The sequence below is a fragment of the Synchiropus splendidus genome, chromosome 9 (assembly GCF_027744825.2).
Source record: "Synchiropus splendidus isolate RoL2022-P1 chromosome 9, RoL_Sspl_1.0, whole genome shotgun sequence".
Taxonomy (NCBI): domain Eukaryota; kingdom Metazoa; phylum Chordata; class Actinopteri; order Syngnathiformes; family Callionymidae; genus Synchiropus; species Synchiropus splendidus.
In genome coordinates, this window is record NC_071342.1 from 19,506,055 (window position 1) to 19,527,062 (window position 21,008).

General features: G+C 41.1%; 1 protein-coding gene across 2 annotated transcripts; it reads right to left on the reverse strand.

Annotated features, from left to right (window-relative positions):
• Positions 1 to 3,151: 3,151 nt before the first annotated feature.
• Positions 3,152 to 19,611, reverse strand: zgc:110045 (uncharacterized protein LOC664755 homolog). Of its 2 annotated transcripts, XM_053875079.1 has the most exons (13): positions 19,222 to 19,611; positions 15,903 to 16,006; positions 15,739 to 15,762; positions 15,605 to 15,637; positions 14,993 to 15,109; positions 13,862 to 13,993; positions 12,466 to 12,594; positions 10,751 to 10,840; positions 10,286 to 10,327; positions 9,800 to 9,875; positions 8,014 to 8,066; positions 5,811 to 5,980; positions 3,152 to 5,554 (listed from the first exon to the last, which is right to left on the reverse strand). In XM_053875079.1, the coding sequence occupies exons 2-13, from the start codon at positions 15,978 to 15,980 to the stop codon at positions 5,197 to 5,199; spliced, it is 1,302 nt and encodes a 433-aa protein (XP_053731054.1). In that variant the 5' UTR covers positions 15,981 to 16,006; positions 19,222 to 19,611; the 3' UTR covers positions 3,152 to 5,196. The 2 variants fall into 2 exon arrangements, with proteins under 2 accessions (XP_053731054.1, XP_053731055.1); XM_053875080.1 differs by lacking the exons at positions 3,152 to 5,554; positions 9,800 to 9,875 and having other exon boundaries at positions 5,819 to 5,980; positions 19,222 to 19,610.
• Positions 19,612 to 21,008: the final 1,397 nt, after the last annotated feature.

The following is a 21,008-nucleotide window of genomic DNA, read 5'->3' on the forward strand; positions in this document are numbered from 1 at the left end:
CTCAGAAATGTAAAGTAGAAGTAGTTACATGTGTTTCGTCTGTAGTGGCTGTCATGATGCTTTTACTTTGGTTTTATTTCGTACATGTGCTTCCTGAGCCTGTTTTGCTTGACAAGGTAATGGCACACACCTGGAGCCACTCTGCAATTACAATCCACCTGCTGCAAAGAGCTTCCTGGGTCCACTGTTGTGTGTCACAATGTGTGAGCTGCTATACAGGTATCATGGCTTCTCTTTTGGATTCTTAGTTAATTGTTCATTGTTAATCAATAAATAAATAAATAGTTTAACTTGACTCTCATGGTCTGAGTCTGTTGACAGTCACCACACGCTCTTGGGTTCAGTCTCCGGACAGTGGCCATAGTGGTTTGTTTTGTTTATATATATATATATATATATATATATACAGCCATCTGGCACTGGATGACAGAGAACATGCCACCACATTAATGACCAGTTAGCTACTGCTTTGTATTTCAGAGAAGAGGAAGCAGAGGACAGGGTGAGATGGAGGAAAATTATCCGCTGTGGCGTCCCCTGAAGGGAGAGGCTGAAAGAAAAAGAAGAAGAAGCTACTGCTGTGTAAAAAAAAACACTCTGTCTTTGCTACCACATATGATCTGCTTTCTGAGTTCATGCTCCTTCCAAAACAAGTTCATCTAAGACACTAGTGTTTAAATCAAACACTAGTATAATAAGCACTGGGACCAAAATCTGTCTTCTCAGGAATGTTTATTACCCTTTTTAACACTTATGTCATGATATATTGAAGGACAAATTGCCTTTCAATGAAGAAAATATGAGTCACTGCATCATGCTGTCATGCTGAAAATTCTATTGCATTGTGTAATACACAAGTGCCATATGTTGCAATTCATCATACTTCCCTAAATGCTGCCTCCTTTTTGGTGCTTTGGGTCCTTTTTTGTGCTATTGCCTCTCTATGATTTTGGAGTGCTTAGTATAAATTAGAATCAACTGCAACTAGAATCTATCAAGAGCGCAGTTCACCACATGACCTGAGTGGCAGTAATGATCCCTGTTGAGTTGGACATGAGAAAACACAGAAGAAGAGGTTAAAGGTAACATCAAAATTAAGACTTAACATAAAACCATTTCAAGTCTATTTCAAGGCGCTTCATGTGTCTGCACTGTAGCCTCTAGCTGAAGCAAATCAGACTTGGAAGTGCAAGTGACATAAATGGAGGCATTTAAAGTTCAGATGGACGCCACAGTTTTGACTCTGAAGTCAGTCAAAGACCTTAATATTGATGACCGGTCATGGCCTGTTTCTCACAAGAGCTTTATATGATTTCCTCACTTACCCGTGTACTCCCTCACACCCCTCTGGTGTGGGTTTATTTATCACTGGCCTTCACATGCAGGCGATCTGACAGTTCCAAAAAAAAACAGCAGAGATTTTACTCGCGGCCAGTCTGGTTGTCTGACCCCTTGTGTTTACTCTGCTTTGTTGTTTCAGGCTGTTTCTTGCCACTGTGCGTCCATGTGCTCCGGCGTAGAGAAGAAAATCCTGTATTTGTCTCACAGGTGGGAAATTTCATCATGATAGGAGAGGAGCAAAAAACACAAACGTAACAGCCGTTCAAGCACTTGTTGTCTTGTGTATTTTGACTCACTGCTGCATTGTCTAATCCGACCAGCATTTGGCGTCTGTACCTTCACTTAAAAATGCTTTCACCTTCATTCTAATTCTAATCTTCATAACCAAAATCATGACTCATGTAATAATAATTATGCATAAAATGATGTTTGCCATGACAAAGCTGGATGATTCAATATGAACAAGAACTAACCTTTAAAAGGTAAATGCCATTAAGAGAATATTTTTATGTTCCAACTTTTGCTGCCCTCAAGTGAACTTCGTTGTTGCATAAAGAAATTAACTGAAAAATACAGATGATATTGTTGTGATAGCAGTTGTAGTCGGTGTAGTAAAAGCTGCAGCAGAAGAAGTATTTGGTTTTATTAGTGTAGTAACAGCATGTAATAGCAGCAGACGAATTAAGAAGTAGAAACCAACCATGCAGTAGTGGTAACATGAGTAGTAGTATTTTGTGTTGTAGTAGATGTAGTTTTAGCTGCATTGTCCGGCAATAACAATAACAGAAGTAGCAGTTCTAGTAGTCACTGTAAAAATAGCTGGAGCCGCAGGGGCTTTAGTAGTGCAAGTAGCATTAGTGGTATTAATCTTATACAGTACATTATACAGTAATATATAATTACAGTAGGAGCTATGAAGGATGGGTAGTTGTGGGAGTAGAAACAGTATGAGTAAGCAGTTGACAGTAGAGAACTTGCACAGCTGCAGTACTCCCTGTACTCCGAATAGTTCTCCTAGTACTCCTACTAGTTTTAATAGAAGTAGTAGCGTGAGTTGTAGCACTAGTACCACTATTAATGAGAATAGAAGCATTTGTTGTTGTTGTAGTAGAAGTAGTAGCGGCAGAATCTATGCTTGAAGATGAAGGAGGAATATGTAGTAGTAAAAACAAAAATATATCAGGAGTCATAGCTGTGTTATCAGATTACTAGTAGCGATAGTAGCCTGGGATGTGGTGGAAATAGCAGCAGTAGAAGTGGTAACAGTGGGAGTTTCAGAGTCAGTGAAGAAGTGGTTGCCGGACCACAAGTACTTGTCGTAGCAGATGCATTTCAAGAGCTGAACTGAACAATGAGGCTTAAATGAAAAATTGAGAGCGGATGATGTGCGAAGGCTCTGAGCAGAAAGTGCTGGAAAAAAAGATCCAAAATTGAAACACTTCTCACGTGCTCTCACTCAGTTATGAGCTTGTGTTATCCCGGTAAAGTGAGAAGAAATGACGACATATTGCGACAACTTAAATGGTGGGTCAGCTTTGGCCGGCCCCTGGGGGTCCTTTCCCCGTTACATTTCATTGAGATGACATTTCATTTGGATTGACTTTCTCGCACTGCTTTACAACGACATCCGATGTTATTGTTTTTGGGGTGTGGAAAGGACTAATCATTTCAGCACTGACAGCTGAGTGTTCTGTGGGCGATTATCCAGCCCAGTGAGAGAAGTGGCTGTGATTTATGTTCAGCAAAACCTCGGAGCCGATCGCGATCTGTCCTGCGCAGCGCCAGGTCGCGCTAATCGCCAAAGAAAATCACAGCCAAACATCCAATCTGTATTCATAAAAAGTCCCATTTATTTCAAAGTCATTTCATCACAAATATTACAAATCTGCATGGATGGTGGGGAGGACCCACACCGGGAGCGCATGAATAAAACATTTAATACCATAATGGCGTCCGTCCCACACACGCGCTGGAACCTTTCACTCTTTTGGGTGGGAGAGTAAACAAGAATCAAGCGGGCGCGCCGACACAGTAAATGAGTTTGTTGGGTCAGGATTACAGTGCACTGAAATCCAGCAGAATCCAGTGTGCCTCGAGGATAATCCCGCCAGAACAGTGCAACGCTACTACAGAGCCGCCGAGCCTGCTAGCGCTGACGACAGCCTAAAGTGAGGGAGAGGATGAAACATGACAAAGGTGTGGAGCGTTCTTTAAAAAATACCTCACTTCTCTAACACAAAATCTATTCACACAGGTAGAAAAACTAAGTTGCATAAACATTTCTTCAATGAAATGCTGTGTAAAGCTCTTAGAATCATCTGAGGAAACAAGTCATGTGACCCTAGTATGCGAATGAATATTACACTTTAGTGTTTCAATAACAACTTCAGTTGGAGTTATTCCAGTCTTTACCTAATATCTGGGACCATCAAAGCTTAAATAAGTAGCGAGCATCACCAGATTATATCCTCCTGATTTAGGCAAAAGTGCAACAGAATAATAGGTTGAGAATGGTAATAACTGTCAAACATATCAGTGTTTGAGACGATCTTTCATTCAAACACTACCTCCAGCATTGTGTTTTGTCCCAAGTTCACTTTACATGCTAGAGGTGGAGGCATTGTTTTTGCTTGGGATGAGAGGCAGAGGACACCCTGGAAAGGTGACCTGTACATCACACCTATGGACAATGTGGAGTTGTCAATTGACCTTTATATGTGAATGGAGTGCCCAGAGGAAATCCATGGTTGTGTTGAGTTGTTTTCAATTTTAGTAATTGAAAATGGTAGTAAATTTTTCAAGGCAATGCACCGTGAAAATAGATGTGTAGGAAACAGAACAGTGTGATCAGAGAGCCATTGCATTATGTGTCAAATGTGATGAAAATTTGATGAAAATGATTTCCATAACCATCCTTTGGTCAAGTTTTATTTTAACCTATATTAGTTTTAGAGATTAGAGTTGTCATTGTTCTGAGGTGGCCCCAAATATTTTGCCAAGACTGTCATAAAAACATTCAACCCTAGAACACTAAGAGCAGTTACGGTCCCAAGATTTTCGTTTTGTTGCTGTTAGAGCATCATGAGTTGCTTCCTCACTGACAAGAGGGAGGTTAGTTTCCGTGCTCCGATCCCAGTCTAAGAGTCAAACGCATGTCATTCTGTGCTGAATCATCCTGTCATTGTTCAAAGGAAACACCTGGTTTATTGTCATCCTCGGCCCCCAGCCTGTCTCAGACTCGCCGACTCCGGCGAGACAGCAACAGAGTCAGACACAGGTACGGTTCCTTCACCTTGACAGGTATTAGGCTTTTAATAAAAGTATCTGATGTTAGGGACGTGTTACTGTGTTAGTGTTCTAGTAGTCAGTATCAGAACGAGTGGAATTATTTGAACACATTATTTTGTTGAAATAAGTTTTGACTGCTTTTTATAGATTTGTCATTTAAATTTTCTTTCCGAAGTCCATGTCTTTGTTTGCCTCATTTTCATTTTCAGATCACATGACTTGTAAGTTTCCTGGGGACCCGCCGGTGAAGTCAAACCCTGATATTTCTCAGTTGTTGGGCTACAAAACTGCTCCAAATCTTTTAGCTTTAATTCCTATAAATGCCACTTAAACTGATTTCATGACATTTATGTCGGTTTTAAAGCCAAACAAATTCGAAGCTGCAGTCATGGCGCTAACGCAAATAGGTTCTCATCATAGCTAAAGTAAAGACTGAGGAATGGAATGAACCTTCGTTCCACTCAGTCCTCGAAACCTGAGATAATGTAGAAATTCTTATTCTGATTGTCTCAAATATTTTAAAGCAAAAGTGCTACTGACACCAGACTGTCTGCGTGAGTCACGTCATCAATACGGAGCAAACTTCTGGCGGTCTGACTTTTTGACTCCAGCTGTTGGCATTTTTGCAGTGTAAGCCGACAAACCCTGGGCTAGACTTGAGGCGGCCGCGGGGTGGACAGCCAGGACGGGGAGCGTTTTCATGCCAAGCAGGCTGGAAACGGGGACGGCGTAGTGTGGATTTTGGATGGTCGGTATAGTGGAAGGAGAGTGGACGTTAATGGTGTTGGGTGCTTGCGTGGCGGCGGCCAGGACGGCCATAGAGGTAGCAGCGGTGGAGGCGGTGGGTGCGGACTGGGAGTAGCTGTTCAGGTCAACAGCGGCGGCAGCCGAAGCAGCCTGCATGGTGTATTTAGCCATCTCTAAGCTGCAGGTCGTGATGTCGCAGGTGACGTGGGTTAAGAGACGGTGGTGGGTGGAAAGGGAAGAGAGAGGAGACGGGGTGAGAGAGAGGAGAAAACATCAAACATCAAAGAAGGAATTTGTGGAAAAAAAACGCACAGACAATCAGGGTTTATATTCAGTTGAGAGACCGCTGCGGTGAGCTGGATCAAATCCAACCCTCGGCGACACCAATCTGGCCTCAGACAATGGCGTGTGATTGTTGCTGCGTGGCGGCTCACCTGGCGTTGATGAGATACTGCGCCACGCTGATGCTAGCCGGCGAGCCCGTGATGGTGACTTGCCGCATGGCGGAGCCTTCCGTGGCGCTGGCGATCTTGATGTGAGCCCCGGAGACCTGGCGAATCTCATTGATCTTGCTGCCTTGACGGCCGATTATGCAGCCGATAAACTGGAAGAAGAAAGAGTGTTACTAGCAGCAGTGCCGCGCGGCTCCTCAGGAATTAGCCTCCCAAACATCATCTGCGGAGCGGCTGCCAGGGCAAAAATGAAATGAATAAGCGGGCTGGAGTTCAGTGACTTTGAGGCAGGAAAGTGCGGCTCAACAGCTGGTGACTGCTGATTACATTTACATTCACACAGCAAACAGAGATTTCAGCCAGTCAAGATTCGCAGGCAGCAAAATAGGGTCGCTATATTAAGGCTGCGGTTTGTTCTGGCAGCACCGAGGAGGAAAGATAAACAGGCTCAAAATCAGGTTTGATTTTATTGTCTATCGTCGTCGAATCAACCCGCCGATTCTCCGCTATGTGGGTATAGTGTGGTGTCACTTGAGTAATGGACAAGGTTTTGTTTAGTGCGGAAAATGTTCCAAAATGACTTTCAAAGAGCCATTTTCAGCTGCAGAGGATTTGATTGATGCTCCATTGTGAACTTTGCCGCAGTCGTGTGTCGGCACAAAAAAAATCACCTCTTCGTGCGACGGTTAAATCACAAGCATCCGTCAAATTGCAGGATTTTGAGTCAACTCAAATTCAAGTTTAGAAACATCATGAGAAATTGGGTTGCATTTCACTGGTTGTGGAATTTTGGTCTTCACATTAGTGAGCGTGTCAACGAACCAAGCGCAATGCTGTGGATGGATTCCCATTTTCTTCTTGGATTTAAAATGTGTATAAATAATACATAGTCTCTCCAAAGACTGTTATCTATAAGGTGCAAAACACCGCAAAGCTGAGTCCATCGGAATAACTTCTTTTGTTTACTCTTCAGGGAATTGGAGTCAGTAATAATTGAATGTCTGTGGATGTATATACTGTATAAATTATGCACCACTTTCATGCATACAAAATGTCCCAAAAACTATAGTGGTACTTATATTGGTTTGAGCAAGTGAAACCTGTATTTCTCCTTAACTGCATTCATGTTCTACGATCTGCATTTGTCACATGATCACATGACCTTTTAAAGTTCAGCATGGCACTTAATAAATCAAACGATGTGACTTATTTGATTCATGAGTTATGGTCTGAACTACCAGAGTGGTAGAGTGTTTTTCAAAATCATAGTAATGAGGAAGCAGAAGGTCATTACTCCCCACCAGAGAAAACATCTCCCTGACATTCGTTGTTTGCAGAAGTACAGGAATAGAAGAACTGTAGTGAATGTAGTGTGCATCAATAAACTATAGCGTTCAAGTATGGAACTATGTGAAATACAGTGTGACATAGGACTATGTAGTTCAATTATTTGATGCACTATAATTTTATATAACTTAGTTTACCTCAGTATTGCTTCGTGGTGTTTTTTATATTGTTTAGTATTGTGCATGATACAATGTAGTGTAGAGAAGTATAGAATACTATATTGTAGTGTTACTAGTTCTTTATGTGACAGACAGTTTAGTATATTGCTTTATTGTGTGTGTTGAATATTGAAACAGTATGTTGTGATGTTGCATAGTACAGTGAGTATTTTACATTTGCAATTTACAGTACCACGGCATATAATTTTGTATACTTTAGTTTACAATGGTATAGTTTAGTGGTGTAGTGTAGAGAACATTGTTTAGTACCCTTATAGTAAGACTATATAGTAGTGTAGTGTAGTATTGTGTACTACAGTAGTTTGTTGTACTGTGATGTTGCATAATGTACTCTATTGATTACATCTTACAAAATAGAGCAGTAACTAGAAGTATGTTACTATGTTATATACTGACGGTAGCAGTCGATATACTGACTATAACCACATGTACGCTTCAAGCTTGGTATTGTTTCACCAGGTGAGATCAAAAGATATTCATATCAGCGAGTAGAAACCGCTGCAGTTCAGTACTAATGCAGATGAAGTACTAAAAGAGGCTCCAATGTATTTATCGTCCACGTGACAGCAACATTTCTTATTAAATCCACCCTCCTCCACTTTGTTAATGGAGTGTGCAGCGCGTGAGAGCAGCGAGAACACAAACAATGTGACACTTACATCATTAGGTATCGCCAGCTCTTGTGAACTCGTGGGGGCTGATGCATCCAGACCTGTAAAGTAGGACAAGAGACGCTAACGACACAATGACTCTAATGGTTCCCCGCTATCATCATCTGACATGTTGCCCTACTTTACCTAGTTTATCACTTTAGCACGGCTAAATGTGGAACTTGTCTCTAGCTGCACACACACATACAGTACATGTTGAGCTTGAAACCACTACCGAAATGAGACTCATGTGTGTGAAGGCGTCATGTTCCTGAGTTAGTTCATGAGTAAAGGGGTTTGGTTCAGGGCAAGGCGGATTGGCCGATGTTAGATTTTAGGATGGAGGACAGGGGTGAGAGATTAGGATTTGATTTTGGAGAGGGAAATCGGGCAAATAGGTATGTAATTTAGGAGGATGGCAATGTCACTTTTCCCTCTCACACATGGCTTTTCATTTGTGTTTCGGAATTCAGCAGTCGGTCTCAGATCCTGGCTAAGGTCTTGTGTTTTATATGTCAATATTTGCAAAGCCACGGACTGTGCAGTAAATTTGACTGCTACTTCCACACAGCAACAGCTTCATTGTGACTGTCATTCTCTACTCCATATAGTGTGTAAATATGCATGAGCAAAGCATTGACATTTCATCTGACTGTTCCACTGTGAAAATGTAATAAGTATAATTATACTTCTTAAATAATAAAATATGTTTAATAACAATGATGCTTTATGAATAGTATAATTGGATAGTAAATTATGATGCAATCATAATCATAATTCATGGTCAAAATTATAATTATTATTCTTTAATCGTGAAGATTTGTTATTGTAAAAAAAATTATGTACAAATATGTTAAACATTTATAGTTAGACAGAAAATGTCATTGATTGTGCTGCTAATGTTGTAGCTGCTTAAACGTTTTAATGCCAACTTTTTAGCTTTGATGTTTAGTGGGAAAAAAAATTGGATTACAAAAAGCAGTTTTTCTATACAAATCTGGTCATATTTAGTAAAAGAAAGCAAACATAATAACACATAACTACTTAATAAATATATGTTTGAACATGTGCTCGATGCAAAAATAAAAACTTTATGTTTTTTTGTGGGTTTTTTTTTCATGTATTTTTAAATGTCCTCAATGTAAATTCTTTTTCAATTTCAATTTTCTTAAATGTATATCATAGTGGTCTGTGTATGCCATGGTGGAAAGTTTACATATGAAATTAAATTGCAAATACTTGTAATAAAAACATATATATATATATATATATATATATATATATATATATATATATATATATATATATATATATATATATATATATATATATATGACCTATTTTACATTTTTTTTCCCCAAAAATAACTGCGACACTGTGTATAATGTTGCGACGAACATGACAATGCGAAATTTGTTTGTTTTTCTCCTTCAATTTATTTATTTACTACATTACATACTTATATGAATTTATTGTCATCGATTCCAATATAATTTAAAGTAGTACATTATTAAAAATCTACACTATATGTTAATGGGCAACCATAGAATGAGCAACACTTTAGCGCTGTTTGTTAGCCGCATTAGCTTTTTCTGTTATACTATTTAGGACCTGAATATTTTGTGCTAATATTTCTTTTGCACTGCCGAGTCATAAATGAAACATTGCTGTTGTGGGTGCAGCTTCAGAGGAGAGTGAACCTTGTGCAAAGTGAGGGGTGCGTCTGGTGGTGTGAATGATGAGGAGTGAAGACAGAAGGGTACATGGACTTCCCCGGGGAGCCGTGGGTACGTACCAGGGAAGGTAGGGTTGCTCTGCCCAAGGGAGGGGAGGGGGATATGCTGCATAGCCAACTGGTGAAGCTTGGTCAACTGCAGGGTAGGAAGGACGTTAGAGCTAACCAATCAAAGTGGATTATTTCAGAGGAGCTACAATACAGAGCCAGTCTTCAATACACAAACATCACAGTCGGTGTCAGTATGAAGAGATTCGTTTCCTTCAGAAAGCATGCTGGATTCTGACGATCTGAAAACACAGTCACATCTTGGGCTACACAGCTAGCACTGATCATGGAGGTCTACTCGGAAGAACTTGAAATCACCGTGCATGCCGCTACTCTGTGTTAGTGTTAGTACAGTCCACAGATCGGGGATATAGACGATTCATCGCTGTGGAGTAGGATGGAGTGACGGCGTAGTCGGGAAGGATGGGGATGGGAAGAGAGGTTACCGACCTCGGGTCAGTACATGTGGGTGTCAGCCGCTCCACTGCGGGTACTTACATCTTGATGTGCAAACGCGTACTGGCCAGGAATGGCAAAGGCCTGCAGACGGACAGATGCGCATCATGTGAGTGGAGCAAAGAGAACAGTGAGTGCTCCTGCAAAAATCCATCCCATAGTACGAGCGGATATTATGGAATTTCATTTGAACATCAGCCGCACTCCCTTTTCCCTCTCGCTTTTAGAAACATTCAATAACGCTGGCAGATGTCGGATAGGTCAGCGCAGACTGTGCCAAACTCAGATGGCGAGCTTGTGGAAAACACGAGGATTAGTCACGACACTGCTCACACGGCGGGGGATAATTCATAAAAACAGCTTTCATTCAGAGGAGGTGGATACGTTGGCTTGCCTCCGTCATTACAATGTGAATGTAGAGTGCAGCAATTATGCAGATGTTTCCCTCCAGAGTGAACCACATTCACTCTGGAGGGAAACATTAGAAACTGCAAGGCTTTGACTTACTTGTGCGGCGTGGGGTTGTGCTAACACGGCGTGGGCTGCTGTGGGTAGAACCTTCGGCCTGTACGGGATGGTCGCACCTTTTGGTGGAGACTGAAGTGGGAAAAAGAAGGACTTTATTTGCAACAATGGTTTGGTTCTTTGATGCTTAAGACGTGTGAAGAGGAGCTCCTCTGACTGGCTGATCGAGTACAGGAGACTGTAAAGTTGACAATTGTTTATAGAGGGAAATATTTTCCTCAATGCGACCTGTTACAGTGCATCATAAACAGCACTCATTTGAAAAGTGGCTTCATCCATTTTGCTTGTAAAAGATCCATTAAGAAGGTTTCAGCTGGAAAACACAGAGGTGATTTAAGGAAATCATTTGTGTGATTCAGCCTCCCTTTACAGATGCAGCAGTCGTGACAGGTTCGTTCTCATGCCAAACATAAAACTAATTCTTATCAGTCTCCAATAGCTGCTTCCTTACTGTAATCTCATTAAATCCATTCCAAGCCTCCGTTAAAACGCTGACTGTGATCACTTAGCAGCGTTCTGTCTGAAGACAGTGACCACAGGAGCGCAAATGAAATCATAAAACACAAGCAAATGATCTGCCTTTCTCCATTAAAATGAGGAATACACAGGATATTTGGGGGCTGGGGCTCTTGTTTTAGCCAGCATCAGCAAGACTTCAATAAATGAAACTGCCCGTTCAAACACTGTTGTGTTGCTGTCTAAAGACTTTAAATATAGTTTCATCTCTGAACGTCCGCAAGGAGACTGAAAGGCACAATCTGTGTTTGTATTGACCACCACACCTGCATGTCTACAGTCAGTCACACTGGGCCCCCAACACTCCTCAGTTCTGGAACAGCAACACTTCACTATCAAGTTCAGGACTCAAAACAAGAGTCACTATTTTAATGTCAAAGTGAGACGACAGTGATGTGGTGTTGCTTGTATTTGTCTCAACGGTAAATTAAGAAGTAATTGAAAGAACACATTCTCACTGCTAAAATGTCACATATTGTCCAACGTTGAGCTTTTCGCGCTGCATGTGAAATTTGTTGAGGGTCTAAAAAGCATGAGTCAGCATGCGTGTGGCTGAGGTTGAGGCTGCACTTTGCTGCATTTTATTTGTGCTATTACTCATTACACCTGTCTATAGTAACTGATGTTGTGGGATGGAAAACATTTGATTCAGCTGGAAATCTAATGCGCCAACGTTGGACAAAGCCGCCCGCTTGACAGCCATCAATTTGGGTCACCTTGGAATAAGAATGTTTAAAAACAATAACCAGTCTCAATCGATTCCTCTGCATGTCCTGCTATCGATTCATGAAATCCTGCAAGCAATTATTTTATTTTATTTTATTTTATTTTATTATCATGTGAAGTACAGCCTGCAGTTTGAACCAGAATGTAAACATTACTGTTTTTTTTTAATAATGCACCATTAACCCTATGAAAATCGCTTCCATATTCAAGCAAAAATGTCATTGTGACATCATATCGTGAACCAGATCAAAACAGATGGTGAATCAAACCGGACCTTTGGTTATCAAATCAATGTGATCAATTCCCAAATCTCTCCCCATCTCACTGACGTCCTCAAACGGAGCAAGGTTTTCAGTCCCACGGAGTTTCTCTCTCATGCTAAACAACAGTGACTCGCTCGATGGCAACGCAGAGCTGCCGGTGTGGCGACTGAATCGTGGGCTGACAGTGTTTACCTCCAGCATGACGGAGCAGATGTGTCTCACACACTGAGTGATGGCCTGCGGGGTTCCCGAGATGGTGACAGCTCTTTCTGTGGAGTCCGGCAACATGTCCCCTGCCACCTGAACTTGTGCACCCGTGGTCTGTGATCGCAGAGAGAGAAGAGTGCCGAGATGAGTTTTGGCTGAAATTGAAATCCCATTTGAAATAAATTACACAGAGCACGCTGGAAGCAGGTGGGAGCCAAATAGCTGTCTGTCTGGCGTTTTTACACACAGGTATTGGTTTTGGGGTGCCTGGTGATCAGAAGTAGAGTGCTTTGATGGATTTGAATATTCAGATAAGCAAGATGTCACCCGCTACTCTCACGCATACATCAATTAAATCGCGGTTTGTCCCGTCTTTTTGAGAGCTCAAACCACGACTCTGCTTTTTACCCAACCACTGTACTGGAATGCAACAAGAGGACAGCAAAGACCAGAGGTGAATAAATCGTTTGACTCGTGGGCCAGTTGGGTTCTGAAGTTCGACAGAGGGTTCTTTGTCCTTTGTCTCTTCCCGTCAGCCTCTTTGTCCAAGTCACTCCTACCCTCAAATGTTTCTGCCCCTCTGTATTCCATTCTACAATTGGCTGTTAGAACAGGATACTTCACAAGTTTTGCTCTTCGGGTTAAGGTTAGCCTCCATATTTTTTTATTTATTTTTAGTAGTTACTGAGACTCAGTGCAGGCAGGATGGAATCTTTGGAGAAAAGTGGAAACATGGCACTGAGGAAAAGACAGGAGGCAGAGCTGGAGGTAGCAGAGATGAAGATGCTGAGCTTCTCTCTGGGAGTGAGCAGGATGGATAGGATCAGAGGGACAGCACATGTGCTCAGGTGTTTAGGAGACCAAGTCAGAGAGGCTAGATGGAGATGGTTTGGACATGTACAGAGGAGAGAGAGCCAGTACATTGGTAGGAAGATGTTGAGGTTGGAACTGCCAGGCAGAAGTTGGAGAGGAAGGTCAAAGAGGAGATTGATGGATGTGGTGAAGGAGGACATGAGGTTTGTAGGTTTGAGAGAAGAGGAAGCAGAGGACAGGGTGAGATGGAGGAAGATGATTCACTGTGGCCACCCCTGAAGGGAGAAGCCGAAAGGAAAATAAAGAAGTTACTAAGACTCAGTTCAGTGTGCTTGGCACGATATTGACAGACTTTGCTCATTAATAACTGCTGAGATGAAGGCTTGGAAAAACAACACAGCTGAGCCACTGTCACTGTGGCTGTGGAATACCTCCTCATTTTCAAAGATGAAAGGCCTCCATCGATTTTGAGGAGATAAAATGGGGTCAACCCATCCAACATCAGAAGTTTTTTCCGAGCTTTCTCATCTCCTCGGCTCTCGTGTCCACACAGCCTAAAAGCCCATACCTCTCTGATCTCCTTGATCTTGGAGCCTCCTTTACCAATGAGGGAGCCGCACTGACTTCCCGGGAACACCAGGCGCAGAGTCACAGGTGGTTTGCTCGGCACGCTGCTGTTTGTCATCGCTGCGCTGATGTCCTGGGGGGGGGTTAAAAATACCTCCTTATTCCCAACTCTTGTCAAAGAAACCACAACAAAAGTCACATTTTGCTCGCTGATGGAAACTTTTACAGCGTTGGATGTAAATGTGGCGATGGCAAACAATGTGACATTCTGTTTAAGGGAACTGCCAGCTGAGATTTAATGAGGTATTCGTCTGCATCGCCTGCTGTCGCCTACAGACAGCAGAGTGTCACATCTAACGGGGACGACAAGAGAACAGCCAGATATAGAATGAGGAGAAAGGCATTGTTTAACCACCGTTTTTGGAAGATAGCAGAGTCATATTAGAGACAATGACATCTATGAGAATGTGTAGGAGATAAAGAGAAAAATATAAAAGATAAAAATGGTTAAAATGAAAAAACTACATCATAGACAGTGGATTACAGTAACATTTATTAGGTGTTTTTGTCTCGATTGAACTGTAGCATAATAGTTTCAGTCTCCAAATAGCGGTTCTAGCATTACCCAGATTCTACTTTTTTGGTCTTTTTTTCATTTTGGAATTATGAGGAAAGTCAGCTCATTTTCAAGAAAAAACGGTTCTTGGAAAACTGATTTGGTTTGAGAGGAAAACCATGTAATCCTCTACATTTGGGTGGACTGGATTAATATGGAGGTTTAGAAGGATGAAACGTTTTAGAAGAGTAGGAGGAAAAGAAACAAGGCGGCTCCTGCTGCTTCTCTGCTGGTGGCCCTGATTATGTTTAACACCTGGACACAAACTCACGCAGGTTTCATTTTAGTTCCTCCTTTTATCTTTGCGTGATCGGACCAGCCTCACTGGGATGATCGTCATCTCGTCCGTCAGAGGAACAACCGGTGTAATTGCTTTTACACTGGGAAAGAAATGTTTCGCTCCATAGTTTATGGCTTTATTTCCCCATATCACAGACAAAAACACGAATAGTCCCGCAGTGAAATGTGATTTTGGTATCGGAAATTGTTGATCTAATTTCAACGCATGTTGTTTACCTCCTCTAGCTTCTGCGCGATCATGGAGAAGGCTCTAAAGATTCCCTCCGTGGGTCCGGTGATGGTGACAATCCTCTCTGGAGATGAACCCTCCGATATGTTGATTCGAGCCCCACTCTAGAAACAAAGTTTCAACTCCAGTTTACTGCTAAATATTATGTACCAGTTGTGATTATGCTCAGAATATTCAATAAATCTTGTTTCAACCACTTTTTTATTTGTAAAAATACATGCATAATGGGACAATATTTATATATATAGATATATATATTTTTTTTGTAAAAGTAAAAAAATATAAATAATAAAATGCATAATGGGACTCTATATGTATATATATATACATATATGTATATATGTGTATATATATATATATATATATATATATATATATATATATATATATATATATATATATATATATATATATATATATATATATATATATATATACATATATATATGTGTATGTATGTATGTACATACACATAGTCCCATTATTTATTATATCCCAATATTTATACAAATAAAAAAGTGGTGAAACGTATATATATATATATATATATATATATATATATATATATATATATATATAATGTCCCGTTTGCTGCTTACCTCCTCTCTCATCTTCTTGACTGTCTCTCCTTTCTGGAATGATGCAAGACGACATAAATCGTTTAATTGGTTTGGTTAAAAAAAAAATAAACAGGAGAACACGACAACGGTGTGAATCAACAAATGATATCTACCTTTCCAATTATGCTGCCAACTTCCTGTGAATGAGCAGAAAGCAAGACTTGATGAAACAGCAACATCCAGATAGGGAATTCATTGTTTCCGCAGCAGCGGCTAAAACATTTAAGCTATTTCCAAGAAGACAATTAGCTTCGCTATTCCCACCCTTGTCAATTACCTTCCCGTGCATCAGCAGCCGGAGCGTTAAGGTCACGTTCAGATTCCCGTCTGATGCCATTTCCTCCTTGTCTGACATTCTCTAAGCGCTTTGAAGAGAATAACCTGCCAAAGCAAAGAAGGATGTTTAAACTTTTGAAGATGGAAATGTCTGTTCTTATCTCATCTTCAGCTGAAATCCAGCGTCTGGTCACAGGGTGATTCAAAACAATCCCAGCCCACTCTGATGTAAGAATCACCAGACATTTCTCAGTCCGACTGGTGGTCCAATAATAATTAATAACTCATTTAAATGCATAGATACTGAACAAAATATGTATGTTTTGAAGGTGCACAAAATTAGAAAAAAAAGTGTTAAATAAAACATGCTAAATTAGATATTATAGAAACGCAAACAAAAAACAAATGTGAAAAATTTGATATTTTTTCCCTTTGTTCAACAGTGTTACAACAGTGTAATTAAATTACCCATCATTTTTATTGATCCAAACAATGGATAAATCACTTATTATTGACTGCTAATGAAGAATAGTACTGTGCTAGGAACTCTGCAAATATCTGTATTAATGTCTGCTTGTTTGTTTTTATTTTCTGTAGCAGTAAAGGTCAGATTTACCCAAATCACCTATGCACAGAGAAGCACTGGCTCTTGTCTGGATCTCTCACAGATGACAGCCCTCACCACACCTGCAGCTGTATCCTTCATTTTGTTGTTGTCGTCTACAATGACTTGTCGGCTAAAGTTCTCACCAATCACTTGCAATGTTTAACGTCACATTTTTTTTCTTCACCACCATCAGATGAGGAAGCAGCGTCTGATCAGAACAAGCAGATAATCTGAGTCTCACCAGATCCAGATAACATACAAGAGAAACCACTTGTTCTGTGAAGGCCTGAGGAGCCAACCATGTGTGTGACTGTTTCTAAATGTGGCATGGAAATGCGACAGTGCCTCACTTGTGACTGCGTAGCAAATTCTTTGTACTCACCGAACAGATAGAATTAGGAATCTTGCTCTATTATGAGGCTGAATTGAGCTTTTTCAATCTTGAAAACAAGCTCATGTGTTCAACCCTACTCATGCTGTGCAACAGAAATACAATGTGAAATTAATGTTTAGTCGCTATTAATGTTCCACAAGATAATCCAGCTATTCTGGATCCCTTTCAAGTGTTTTCTAGTAAACATGGCCCCTCCCTCCTCCTTTGCTGTCAATCTCCCCCCTTCAAAATGACCCCCTGAAACATACCATTAATCCATCACTCAGTTCAAAGGCTGGACACAAACTAAAATAGTATTGAGCAGAAAACGTAAAAAGTCACTCAGAGGCAGCGACTATATCAACTTAAATGTCAGTGCGTTTAGAGGAAACGCAGCCATGCATTCATCACGGCGAGCCTCACTCCTGTGGCTTTTTCAGAACTCATGCACATCTGTGTGTAATTATTACTGATATTTTCTGGTGTTGCGTCAGTCATGCTGACAAAATATCTCATCAAGAGACAGGAAATGAAAGTACTTTCCGATAGTCCTGCCACATTAGTGATGTGAATGTATTTTGAAAGGGATATTACATCAGAGTTGGGGTCAACTGTTCTGACATTCTGCGAACCAGATCGATTCAATGCAACTGAATTATTCATGAAATTTCACAACAAATACAACACAAAATATCTCAGTGACCTAGCTCTCGTTGAACTCAGCCTTGAATTGAATTTGGAGTGATGAAGTAGACCTGATTTAAAGGATTATTTGATGCATGTAAACACAACTTCATATTATATGATAATGATAGTCATACTACTACTACTACTACTAATAATAATAATAATAATACATCACTTTTCTTGGGTGCTGAAAGACATTTTACATCTTGATATTGTGCTATCAAGCTGTCTGAGTTGTTTGTGTTGATGCATGACAAGAGTGACTCAATTTTCCTTCACACTCACAATATAGTGATTGAGATAGTTATAGTGATAGTAGTTACTTTTCAGGCAGAGGCATCACTTTTCATCCCTCACTGCTGTTGCTGGCAGCGTTTATTGTAGGAGCGACATAATGTTATTCCCACCTGCTGTCAGATTGAGCCCATCGCTCATGGAATGTTTTTGAGACGTATTATGCGGATAAAACACAGGTATAAAAAGATCACATTGAGAGGGGGAAATGAGAGGCTTGGCGGACGTATGATCTGTTCCTGGTGCCTCGGTATTTTGAAAAGAGATGATGTAACATGAATCCAACTGGAGGCGGTGGCCTGCAAACGCTTGATATTGTCGGCTCGAAATGAATTCGACTGTCTGTTTTGATGCCATCCACTGTGAAGTTGCAAGTTAATTGTTTTACATTCCCTCAACACATCCCTGCCTTTAATCTTGTGGATGAGCACCTACTTGAGTCTTGGTCTTGAAAGATTTCTGCCTCTACTGTGCCACGATATCAAGGTACTTCTCCACTTCAAATGGATTTCCAATCATGGCTTTGTCAACGCAAGGCTGCGTGCCACGACCAGAAAAACAACTTGTAAATTTAAACCCTGAAATATTTTCTTGAACATTTCTCTGCATGACCTTTGACCCCTGCACAAATGCCACTTCTAGGCTTTATTAGTGGTGTGATCATTAATGTTAGACTTTTAAGTGTTTATGATGGACTACGCCGCAAACACCAACATCTCGTGTCTAATCCAATAGGCTGGGATTTGTTTAGTTAACGCTAAGACCCCTTTGACCTATTTCTGTCACCCCGAACATGTCAGCAAGCACTCAAGACTTCCCAACACCACACTGGAGCACCACGTCATCCTCATGATAACACAGATAATCCAGAGGAACTTACAGCTCTACCAATGGCACCGAGGCGATGAGAAAAAAAACATGGCGATAATCCCGGAGAACAATGCGAGTCGGCCACACTTCAAGCGTCGTGATGGCGAGACGAGCGATTGAACATTAAATCACTCATATTGAGTGGGAAATGTGACATTAAAATGGAATATTTTTATTTTATTTACCTTCAATATTCTAATGAATCGAGTGACGGACACATTTGCATCAAATGCTCCTCTTTTGTTTTTTAAAACTGCAGCAGCTTGCAGCGCAAATCAATTCCAACTAACAGAAGTCAGGAGATGCTCGCGAAAACAAAAGAGGCTCTGTCTTCCGGCTATTAAAAGCATTGAAGCTAAATACCAAAGTAAAGTTTCACGCATGACTCCACCACAGAATCACAACAATTTTTAGTTATACCAAGTGAGCGCGCTGACCTTTGCTGCGGACAGCGGCCTGTAACAAGAGTAATTATAATAAAGTACTGACCTTATAAACGAAACCCCGTCTCTCCTTTATTTCTGCGAGATGAGCGCCGTGCTAGTTGGTAGTCCGTGTCCAGTGTTTGCCCCCTTTGTTGTCAGTTATCCACAGAGTGGACAGATGGCTCCCTGTGCCCTCAGACCGGCTCGAGCGGAGGCTGGCTCTGCTCTTAGTCCCTCAGCTTAGCCCAAGATAAGCCCCTACGCAGGGCAAGTGAACCCGCATCTCATGCCTAATACTCCCTGTCACAGCCACCAAACAGGCGTTGCTCTGCGCACAGCTCCCCGGGCTGAAGAGGCCAGAGGGCAGGCGGCCGCTTCTTCTGCAGGACACTGCACCCAGCTACACAGGCAGTCACCACACATGAAAAAAAAATCTGTTTTAAAAAGAAAAGAAGCTTTGTTGACTGACGTTACTGTGTGACTAACAACACCACATGACTGCTGTGTTCTTTATTAGATTTTCAGAGAGCTTCCCGCCTGCACTGGGGCCCGGCTTCCTCTAAAAATAAACCTCCCAGTATGATTTTGGTGTCTTGTCCAAAGAACCTTACTAATTGAGGACTGAGAGGGACAATGTGGTGTTGCAGGAATATGGGGATGTTTCGCACAATGTCTTCATGGGGTGCTGCTCCCCCTTATCTGCGGCACCCTCCCCCCACACTAGTCTAGTAATGAGGCCATAGTGGATACAATACAGCCCTTCTGCACGGAAAAAAATGTATTCAACTCAGCCTCCAAATGGTGAAGGAAATGAATCAGTGAAGCATAAGTGGCATATTTAATTACTATTCACTGTGTTGCACGGAAACAATGATGGCTGCTGTGAGACTCTCGGTCGCCTATCAAGCGTTCAAGCAGCCACATAACAGTCAGTTGGCAGCTCTCATTCGAATGTAACGCTTAGGTTCTGAGATTGAATTACTGCTTGTTTTATCTCAAGGAGGGTGAAACGTTTATTTCAATTTTGTTTTTGTGGTCGGACATTGGAATACAATCACTACCTTTATGTACCTTGTGTGTCAATGAGATTAAAGAGGCTGGGATTATTTGAAATGGGATTACTGTGAAGTGATTACTCGGATGTTGCTGTCGACAGTCAAACCAGTCTGACCACAGTGGTAACAAACCTAGCTTTTGGCTAAAGAGTCAGGCATAATGTAAGATGGTGTCAGTTGGAGTTGTTAATATTTAATCGTCAAATGCAATTATTGACTACAGTGACTGTGTATCATTGAGAGGTTTGGTTTAGTTCCAAGATCTGTACTGTGATTCATTATAGTAAATAAAAATTAAATTCTGAACGTGTGTTGTTTTCAGTTGTTTTTTTTTTTTTTATTCCCCAGGGAAGTGATATGAGCACCAGTGGAGTCATGATGTCAAGGAGCACTGGTGGAACGAGGTGCTGTTTTGTTGGCGAACTTATTTACTTGCACAGCTGGAGGTTTAGAGAGCAGACACTCTTTGATAGCAAGAGAAACAAGCAGAGTGTTGCTCTGTCACACCTCTCTTACATGTCATTTTGTGTTTTTCTTTTTTCTGTCTTCATTTTGTGATTGAATCCTGAGCAGGAGGACAATCAAAGTGTATCTATCTCATTGATCTTTTTAAATATCTAATATTATAGATGTATGTATGACAGATGTATTTTCCCATTTACTGAAACAGAATAACCCTTCATAAAATATTCGGAAATTGATCTGATTTTTTGGCACCTTTTGCCACCGAGATCTGGGCAGAAATGTTCTACTGAATGTGTCAGCACATCTGCGCCCTGCTGTAGAAAGTAGCTCC